Source organism: Argopecten irradians, chromosome 2 (assembly GCF_041381155.1).
Source record: "Argopecten irradians isolate NY chromosome 2, Ai_NY, whole genome shotgun sequence".
In the NCBI taxonomy this organism is placed as follows: domain Eukaryota; kingdom Metazoa; phylum Mollusca; class Bivalvia; order Pectinida; family Pectinidae; genus Argopecten; species Argopecten irradians.
Window position 1 is genome coordinate 3,106,391 of NC_091135.1, and position 11,435 is coordinate 3,117,825.

General features: G+C 37.3%; 1 protein-coding gene across 1 annotated transcript; it reads right to left on the reverse strand.

Moving 5' to 3' along the window:
• Positions 1-4,424: 4,424 nt before the first annotated feature.
• Positions 4,425-11,136, reverse strand: LOC138314150 (uncharacterized). The gene is made up of 4 exons (XM_069254325.1): positions 9,198-11,136; positions 7,572-8,382; positions 6,555-6,671; positions 4,425-4,854 (listed from the first exon to the last, which is right to left on the reverse strand). Exons 2-4 carry the CDS (start codon positions 7,687-7,689, stop codon positions 4,652-4,654), a joined length of 438 nt encoding a protein of 145 aa, XP_069110426.1. The 5' UTR covers positions 7,690-8,382; positions 9,198-11,136; the 3' UTR covers positions 4,425-4,651.
• Between the last annotated feature and the right edge of the window lie 299 nt (positions 11,137-11,435).

Sequence of the window (11,435 nt, forward strand, 5' to 3'; positions counted from 1 at the left end):
ACATAGTGGATGTATCAATAATGTCTCAACAGTCAATACCATTGAATTTTAAACTTAGATATATTTGGATCTAGATATATGTTTAATGTTAACTATATAATGTTCTTTAACCTATACACCTATACTTACACTTACAACTTATATGATATAGTACCATATTTACCGAGTCCATAAATAAAGTACTAAAACAAACTTATTCCCGCATACGGTTCCTATTTGCATCTCATGGGTTGTAAATACCGCGAAAAGTAATTTCTGTGAAAAATATCCTTCGACTAAAAAACATGAAAACACCATATCATGTAGTATTTAAATAAAAGAAAAGATTCAAAAAGGAAGAAGTAGCAAAACCACATTTTTGAGACTTTGGTCAATACATAGCCAAGTAAAAGGGGATTTGTAACACTTCCTGCCATTGTAGAAGTGAAAAAGATGGATGAAATTTTACCTGTGATTTTCACAAAGGTAGTATTTGTCGATGCCAGTGTTAAAGGGAATATGACAGATTAAAGAAATCCAAAAAGTGAAGCCACTACCCAAATACCACCGGAAGACGAATATGTCATACTTAATGCTAGAATGGCGAAGGAAAGGAACACTAATACCACCTGGGTTCCTTCGTAAATAACAAATGACGTCATTTTACTCATGACAGTTCCATAAATCCCACCAATCACAACACTCACAAAATACGCTGACGTCAGCAATACTGCCGTCACGTCATCTCATCACCCACCAATACTGCCGTCACGTCATCTCATCACCACCAATACTGCCGTCACGTCATCTCATCACCACCAATACTGTCGTCACGTCATCTCATCACCCAACAATACTGACGTCACGTCATCTCATCACCACCAATACTGCCGTCATCTCATCACCAGCAATACTGCTGTTACGTTATCTCATCACCCAACAATACTGCCGTCACGTCATCTCATCACCCGTAAATACTGACGTCACGTCATCGCATCACCCAACAATACTGACGTCACGTCACCTCATCACCACTAATACTGCCGTCATCTCATCACCACCAATACTGACGTCATCTCATCACCACCAATACTGACGTCACGCCATCTAATCACCACCAATACTGACGTCACGTCATCTGATCACCAGCAATACTGACGTCACGTCATCTCATCACCCAACAATACTGCCGTCACGTCATTTCATCACCACCAATACTACCGTCATCTCATCACCCGCCAATAATGACGTCACGTCATCTCATCACCCAACAATACTGACGTCACGTCATCTCATCACCCGCCAATACTGACGTCACGTCATCTCATCATCCGCCAATACTGCTGTTACGTCATCTCATCACCCAAAAATACTGACGTCATGCCATCTCATCACCCGCCAATACTGCCGTCAAATCATTTCATCGCCCATCAATAGTGCCGTCACGTGATACATATGTATCATCACCCATTAGTACTGCCGTCAGACCATCTCATCGCCCATCAATACTGCTGTTACGTCATCTCATCACCACCAATACTGCCGTCATCTCATCACCACCAATACTGCCGTCATCTCATCACCCAACAATACTGACGTCACGTCATCTCATCACCCGCCAATACTGACGTCACGTCATCTCATCACCCAACAATACTGACGTCACGTCATCTCATCACCACCAATACTGCCGTCACGTCATCTCATCACCACCAATACTGACGTCACGTCATCTCATCACCCAACAATACTGACGTCACGTCATCTCATCACCACCAATACTGCCGTCATCTCATCACCAGCAATACTGCTGTTACGTTATCTCATCACCCAACAATACTGCCGTCACGTCATCTCATCACCCGTAAATACTGACGTCACGTCATCGCATCACCCAACAATACTGACGTCACGTCACCTCATCACCACTAATACTGCCGTCATCTCATCACCACCAATACTGACGTCATCTCATCACCACCAATACTGACGTCACGCCATCTAATCACCACCAATACTGACGTCACGTCATCAGGCCCCGATTTCTCGAAACAAACTTAAGTTAAAAACTGACTTAAGTCTAAAGTATTCATATAAGTTACATAAGGAGAAAAACTTAAGTTATGACTTAAGCCTGCACTTTTGTTTCGAGAAATCGGGGCCTGATCACCAGCAATACTGACGTCACGTCATCTCATCACCCAACAACACTGCCGTCACGTCATTTCATCACCACCAATACTACCGTCATCTCATCACCCGCCAATAATGACGTCACGTCGTCTCATCACCCAACAATACTGATGTCACGTCATCTCATCACCCGCCAATACTGACGTCACGTCATCTCATCATCCGCCAATACTGCTGTTACGTCATCTCATCACCCAACAATACTGACGTCATGCCATCTCATCACCCGCCAATGCTGCCGTCAAATCATTTCATCGCCCATCAATAGTGCCGTCACGTGATACATATGTATCATCACCCATTAGTACTGCCGTCAGACCATCTCATCGCCCATCAATACTGCTGTTACGTCATCTCATCACCACCAATACTGCCGTCATCTCATCACCACCAATACTGCCGTCATCTCATCACCCAACAATACTGACGTCACGTCATCTCATCACCCGCCAATACTGACGTCACGTCATCTCATCACCCAACAAGACTGACGTCACGTCATCTCATCACCCAACAATACTGACGTCACGTCATCTCATCACCAGCCAATACTGACGTCACGTCATCTCATCACCCAACAATACTGACGTCACGTCATCTCATCACCACCAATACTGACGTCACGTCATATCATCACCCAACAATACTGACGTCACGTCATCTCATCACCCAACAACACTGACGTCACGTCATCTCATCACCACCAATACTGACGTCACGTCATCTCATCACCCAACAATACTGCCGTCACGTCATCTCATCATCCGCCAATACTGACGTCACGTCATCTCATCACCCAACAATACTGACGTCACGTCATCTCATCACCACCAATACTGCCGTCATCTCATCACTACCAATACTGCCGTCATCTCATCACCAGCAATACTGACGTCACGTCATCTCATCACCCAACAATACTGCCGTCACGTCATCTCATCACCCGCCAATACTGACGTCACGTCATCTCATCACCACCAATACTGCCGTCATCTCATCACTACCAATACTGCCGTCATCTCATCACCAGCAATACTGACGTCACGCCATCCAATCACCACCAATACTGACGTCACGTCATCTCATCACCAGCAATACTGACGTCACGTCATCTCATCACCCAACAATACTGCCGTCACGTCATCTCATCACCCGCCAATACTGACGTCACGTCATCTCATCACCCAACAATACTGACGTGCCGTCATCTCATCACCACCAATACTGCCGTCATCTCATTACCCGCCAATACTGACGTCACGTCATCTCATCACCCAACAATACTGACGTCACGTCATCTCATCACCCGCCAATACTGACGTCACGTCATCTCATCACCCGCCAATACTGCTGTTACGTCATCTCATCACCCAACAATACTGACGTCATGCCATCTCATCACCCGCCAATATTGCCGTCAAATCATTTCATCACCCATCAATAGTGCCGTCACGTGATATCATCACCCATTAGTACTGCCGTCAGACCATCTCATCACCCACCAATACTGCTGTTACGTCATCTCATTACCCCCACAATACTGCCGTCACGTCATCTCATCACCCACCAATATTGCCGTCACGTTATTTTATCACCCACCAATACTGTTGTCACGCCATCTCATCACCCACCAATACTACCGTCATTTCATCACCCACCAATACTACCGTCATTTCATCACCCACCAATACTGTTGTCACGCCATCTCATCACCCACCAATACTACCGTCATTTCATCACCCACCAATACTACCGTCATTTCATCACCGACCAATACTACCGTCATCTCATCACCGACCAATACTGACGTCACATCATTTCATTTTTGCCGTCAAGCGATTTTAACATGTACAACCTCTTTCAAACATGTTTATTTTATGAATTGATAAATTACAATTATCATTTTAGCTTTTATTATTTTACCTAAGCATTTTGTTGTTGATCATTTTCCGTGACATTTCTTGATTTCGATATAATAGTTAAGATTTTTATTTTTATTTTTGATAAAAGAATATTCTTGATTTTATTTATATCACTATCGACAACTAAATAAGTATTATAAAATGTCTAAAAGAAGTACTAAGATTAGTTATATACATATATCCAGCGTGAACTATTTCTCTGTATAATATTTTAATTTGATCTTTACATTACTGTATCCAATAATTTTATGTTTCCACACAAGTTGGAAATCAACCGACATTGTTAGATTGGTGTGTCCCATTGCGGTGCTAATTAAGATAGAATATGAATTCATATAAAAGGTCTTTATTTATAACAACCGAAAATAGCATAAACCATACAAACAAAGTCCATGATGTTATTTATAACTTGCTGATCAGGTCAATCGCTGCCTTCCTCACAAATTTCCAAACATGTCGAAGCAAGTCCATCAATGGGAGAGTTGCTGTATTTACTACTGTACACCATTTGATGCAGATCACACGGAAAAGACGCTGGTATTCCAATCCGCCGTGGTTTATTTACCCATTCCTGACATGAACATGAATGGTAACATATCCTCATCAATCATATTTGTAGCCATCATCATTGGGAGAAGGTTGTTTCCTCCAAACATTCCTTTCTGAGGTTTCCTGGGCATCATGAACGGAGGCATTCTCATTCCAGGCCGAAAGTTCATAAACGGTCGAGGTGGTAGTGCACCTGGTCCAGGCCAATAATCTGACGTAGAGAAAAATAGTGTCGCATGTTCGTTTTAATACTGAAAACCATTAATTATCAGACAAATTTTGTATCAACAATTTAAACACAGATTTGTGAAAAGAGAGCTTTCATGTTTACTATCATCATCTTATTCTGTCTCTAAACTAAAGACACGCCCCTTATGTATGATTAGCTATTTCAGCTGATATATTCAGAACGTTGGTTCAAATCGAGATAGAATAGAGTCTATTTCGTTGATAGATTGTAATTTTAGTGTTATTAGCAGTTTAAATATGGATACAAACACACAGTATTGATCAAGCACATTAGTAGGCTTGAAAACACCAACAAAAATGTAACTAAAAATTGAAAAATAATTGCAAATGTTTTCAACTGAAACTGAGAAATATCATGACCTGGCACTCAAATGAATTCCACCCACAAACTACATGAATTTTACATGAAAGAACTTCAGGATCAATGTCAGGTCAATTACACTTAATGTGAATTCATATCAAAATCACATACATTTTATATATGTTATGTCAATTTAAATTTAAATTACTTACTCTCTTCAGGTAAATGTAACAAGTGCAAAAAAGTTACCTGTAATTGACCTAAATGTACTTAAAGACATTTTGCCTGTGCATAAGTGAAAGCTGTCAAGAGCCAGTAAGCGGGACTAGGGATGGTTCGTCGTTGTTGGTGAATATGTAAATTATCTTATTTGAATTCATTCATTCTCGTTCCATTAATGTAATAATAATAATCTATTTAACGTTGTATGGTCTGTTACTTGTTGTATTTTTGGCAAAGAAAAAGTATTTAGAGTGTTTTACATATTTTTCCACCTCTCTACATTTTATACTTTCGATATTTACAGACTTTTGTGAAGTTCGCATTCGCAATGTTAAACAATTAAATTAAAATATTGATTTTTAACGTGTTCACATCATGAAAGATTAGTAGGTCATTCACCTATCATAGCCAACTATGGAATTATACCAAACCCCAATAGTCTACTAATTATATAAGCTACCGTCTCATCATGTAAGGGTCATAGGTCATTCACCTATTATAGCCATCTATGGAATTACATATCGAACCCGAATAATCCCTTAAATTACCGTCACCTATCATAGCCAACTATAAATATTATCTAACCCCAATAGTCTATTAAGCTACCGTCACAATGTAATTACGTAGTGAAACTATTGGAAGTAACTTAGATCCGTTAGAATGGCAGAAAACGACACATTTAAACAGGATATGGAGTATAAAGAATTCCTAATTAGTCGTTCGGAAACATAAATATTCATTTGTCATAAAAAAGACACAAAACTTTTTCTATTACGTATATTATGATTAGGACATAAATATTTTTATTATTATTTTTTATTCCCGTATTTTGAATGTGTCAAGTGTGCAGGATATAATTCTACAGAATATTTCGTCCTTCTTTCGTATGTAAAAATATGCGTTTATTAGCGGCCACGGAGTGTTTCAAAGGTAACACCATAACAAAACCATTCAAATGAAATATCGGTCCGGTTTGTAGATATGCAATGTTCATTTTGATACACTATATACTTGTCCTTGTGTGTTTGCATTGAATCGACCGGTTTTTTTTTTTTAAATGTTCTCGGACTTCGCCAATTTATATTTAACCAATTTTTTTACTATAAAAAAATGATCCCTGATAACGAAATATGTCTTACCTTTGGAGGGCTTGGGGGCGACTGCATTGAATGGTTGGACGGGTACATTCTGTGCTTGCGTCACTAGCACCATGGCTACCATAGTAACCAAAAGGACCAATAAGGATCTCATGTTTTCTGTTGGGGAAAATAATACACCAATCATTTGAGAGTTATATTTCAGAACAAACAAACATCTTTTATCTCTATAGAGATCAGAATTACTTATCCATCGCATAAAAAAACAAACACGTTCAGTACTTTTATATGCACTTGCCTTTCCATTTTACATATCAATGGCTGTAATGTTTTATTGATCAACTGATATTATTGAAATAATGACCCAATGTTAACGCTCCCTACAGTTTGTCGGTATGAGAGGCGAGATCCGATGGTTCCGTCACTACAATGTAAGACAGGTGGACGCCGTAATAATAGTGTTTATGACATAGCTGTATGACTTGGTCAGTTAGTTATGTGGTAAAATGAAATACGAAAGACTACCGTTGAATAATCAATATCTAACACGGTTACATATAACAGTGCATGGACAAAAAATACACTAAAACTATTTGTACAAATGTAAACAAGTTATTTGAACTGTAATATTTTGAAAATGTTTTACACAATCTATGCCTACAGTATACGTTTTATCTATATTTCAATTGATATCACATATGTGGTAAGAAACTGTATTAATTCTAAAATTAGAAATAAACAGTTACAACATCAAGCGAAGCGTATTCTGATTGCATTATAACCAGACATATATAGAGCATAACCATTTGGATTTCTGATTATTTCATGAAAAGGCTTTCATAATTCAAAACAGCCTATGACTGAACAAAACCTTACAATGATGTTGGTCGATAATAACCAATTTCTAATTTTCCAGATGTGTACAATGTTACCTTTTAGAAAGTCTAACAAGGAAGTTCGTGATTACTTATCGAACCACTAAAACCGTCGGATCTAAATATGGAAATTGGAACATAACCACAAGAAGTAGATACTGAAAATGAGTATTAGCCCACTTACCTTTCAAGGTGTCTGTTGTTTTATAACAAATCTGATCGTCAGCCTTTATATATCCTCTATGGTAACACGACGTGGTCTCCAAAACAGGCCACAAATTATTGGAGAGCAACACCCACATATTTTAGTGCAAATTTTTCTCCATATTCGTTAGGTTTTAACTCCTGATATTAATAATTGTATTGTTGTGGGATGTGAGTAGAAGAGTTGCCTATCGGTTATCTAATTTAGATGATAGTTCATTTTGTGTTTTGCCATTTAAAATTTGTTCTAGTACAAAAACAGCCAAACAATACCTATCGCAATAAGCGACACGACGACACCATTTCAATTAAATTGGTTTTAGTTGGAAATAACAGCACACGCTGCATATTTGTTAAACTTTTTATAGATTAAGAAGGAACGTGGAGCAATTCTTAGAATTCAACTTTTCTATAAAAACTTTGATTGCATTGTTTTAGTACAACGTGGAGAGGAGACGTTTAGTGGGGTTCTATCTTTTAGTGCAACGCGGGGAGAAGGGGCGACATTACCCATGATACGAACATGCGACAATGTTATCATAACGATACGTGATATGCCCATGGAATAGTCGGCTCTCTGGTAAGAAAAGAAAACATAAATTAATAGCATTAACGATGACATGGGAAATTTTCGTATTAAAGACAACTGTTTGCGGTGAAACAAGGTCGGAAATAGTAATATAATTAATATTTCGATAACAATCAGCAAAATCTAAAAAATAAAAAACCGACATCACTACTAACCGAAACAAACTGTCTTATTTCATCGATTTCATAACTCTTAATATATTCTTAACGTAGACCGTCCCTTCTGTGACGTCATACGTTTGTTACGTCGCTATCCGAATCCCGGCAAACGTATTTTATTTCTCCGTACCCACCTATTACAACTCGCTTCTTAAATCGGCATTCGAGCAAGTATTTCGTCTAGAACCTTTTCGAGTGTTTACTTGAAGTGTATAAATATAAAGGTGTGCAAATCGGTAAAAACTAACAAGGGTAGATGAATAACATAAAACGTTGAAAAGTGCTACAGATTCGCCTATTTTTTTAACATTTTCAGACCAAAATTTAAGGGGTTGTAGGAAGCAAATCGGTCATAATTTGAAAAATAATGCGGTGAGGTATACTTTTTATTGGCTTTTCGTATTGCAAATAAGCCAGTCTTCATGGAAATTCTAAAAAATCGATTTTTCCTGAGATCATTTTTTTCAGAAAAAAAAGAAAATATTACTATTTTTATGCAACTTTTCACTAAAATTGGGTCCGGACTTAATTTTAAAATAACGATATTTCGTTTTATTGTGGAAAACCCAGCTTATTGGATATAGTAATGAATTCTATATCACCTACTGAAGGTATGAACATGTTACAGGTATATTATTTATATGTTAACGGATGCTACAGGGAGGAAATATTATTTATTTAAAAATCCTTAAAATCCGGATTAATAAGTCATTTGTACATATCTTTAAGCAACCCTGGAAGAAAAATTAACCCGGTGACATATGATTTTTATGCGGTTTTTGTGATCAGGGTATACTTAAAATCAAAATATCAAAAAATGAACGAAATCCATGAGAGGAAACCAGAAGGGACGGTCTACCTTAATGTAAATGTACTCCCCAATCTACGCTATTACATTTTCCAGGTTTTTAGCCGAAGCTATATGTTTCCGTTTGGAAAGAGAAATAAGGACATGCGCTGTCTTGAATCAATCGGAACTCCTCGGGCTTTCTCGTTTACAGAAAGTGCCGAAGGTTCCCGATTGGTCTTACATATTACAGAGTTACCTCCAGTAAGGGTAGGTATCCATTGTGACGTCACTATTTTGTTAGCGATAATTACGTTGTTTTCTCTGAAAATTGTGACGTCACGTATTCCGTTTTGCATATTACATAATTAGCTTCCTTGTTGGTAGGCATCGATTGTTACGTCATTATTTTGTGGGCGCTATTCACGTCGGTTAGTTTTTTTCTCCGAAACGTATGACGTTACGCTCGTAAACACATGACGTCAGAATCAATACCTGCCCGCAAGGTCAGATAACTCTGTAATATATGCAAATTCAGATTTTGTAGATACTCATCTCTAAATCGGTATTTGTTTAGCATCCTCACTCGTGTTGACTACGCCGGTGTGATATAACTTTGTGACCTGCATGCCTGGGGTACTTTCCCCATAGTTACAGATGAGGACTCTCAACCTTCTAACATCATTGGAATGCTTGAAACAGAGTTGATTTTTTACGAGGTGAAGCTTGCGGTGGTACGATAGGATAAGATAAGCCAAGGTCAAACGCATCATCCGAAGTGATTAACAATCTCAGCTGCATCAAAGGCGCGAACCAAGCGCCCCCTAGCGGTAGGTGAAACGGGCGTAATGTTTATTCTAGTTTGAAATAATAACGTTTGTATCTGTCCTTTCTTCTACGTAGTACATGTACTTCCTTTTCACAAAATGAATCAATATCATTAAAATAAAACCACGCAATGTAACTCACAAGCTTGTGCAATTAAAATAGCTGTAGAGAAATAATGGAAAAGAAATAGGTTACATTCTAAAAATACGTGCTAAGTAACGTAAATCTGTCTATAAATGAGTATCAAAAAGATGAATATTTTCCGACAGCTCATTTAAAAATTGATAAAACCAACGTGTTACCATAAATAGAATTTGCATATGAAGTTTTGAAATGAAGTAGAACAAGCGTGACCCTATGTAATAAATTATATAGGGTTACATGTACCACGATAGGCTGGGAACGAGTAATTTTAAACAGTGGTCACTGCAGCTAACTTTGTTAGAAATAAAATAAAATTGTTATACATTAAAAGAGAAGTCAAAGTTTCAAACAAATCTACTTCCTGCTACTTTAAGTTAAATCAGACACAAATATATTTTACCTCATTGATTATGGTGTTACATGTAAATCCAGTCCCTGTTCATCTTTAAGTCACTTTTCTGTAGCGTGACTGTTTCAGTACCTATTCTAGTACCTTCTTACTACTTAGTTTTCTACGCTCTTCATACCACATCAAAGTATTCATCTGGTGTGTTGGTATAATTGATCATGTTTCTGATGTGCCAAGATCTACAAATGCTGATATTATTATTCATAGAGATATCAATGTAAACAATGAATAATATTCAGTCAAACTTTCACATTATTTAAAATAGGATTCGAATAATTATGTGAATATTCCATCCCAATTCATGTTATCTTCATTAAAAATAATACCTTTGTTGAAATGGTCTGGTATCATCTCCTCGAATCTGTGTTGACCATTTAGTTATCAACTGACGTACAAAGAGAAAAGCTCAATGAATCTTCGCAGGTATGATATTGTAGACATTTTGCCGATCAAAACTCGAAGAAAATTTGATCCCGAAATGTTTAGAAATTAATAAGTCATATACATCGTTAAAGCCACATATCGAAAATATGAATTTGCTCAGATTTAATTCCATCGTTTTAGTTCAAGTCTCGAAAAAAACCGCAAAAATACCCGATAATACGATTTCATATTCATACTTTTATTATACCTTTACTACTATACTTTATTTTTACTCAACGTAATATATTAATATACATGTTTCAATTGATTAAATATGAAATATTATATAGTTCCTAAGTAAAGTAGATGTTTATAAAACAGTAAGAACAATATCAATATGGTAGATTCATTTAAAATTCCATAGTTCAAAATGATTTATAATATATAAATAATGAGAATCCATTGATAGTATTTATATATAGTGTCTACATTAAAGATACAGATATTTTATTTGTCATAACCTCAATTTAATATTCATGATTGGCTTCTAATATACATGAGTGGAC

Bases quoted from the DNA above. Each gene is read 5' to 3' on its own strand.
- LOC138314150 (XM_069254325.1), bottom strand. From the start codon at position 7,689: ATGTGGGTGTTGCTCTCCAATAATTTGTGGCCTGTTTTGGAGACCACG. The intron at 6,672-7,571 runs GTAAGTGGGCTA...TTTCCCCAACAG, and splicing joins AACAACAGACACCTTGAAAG to AAAACATGAGATCCTTATTG. The intron at 4,855-6,554 runs GTAAGACATATT...TCTCTACGTCAG, and splicing joins CGCCCCCAAGCCCTCCAAAG to ATTATTGGCCTGGACCAGGT.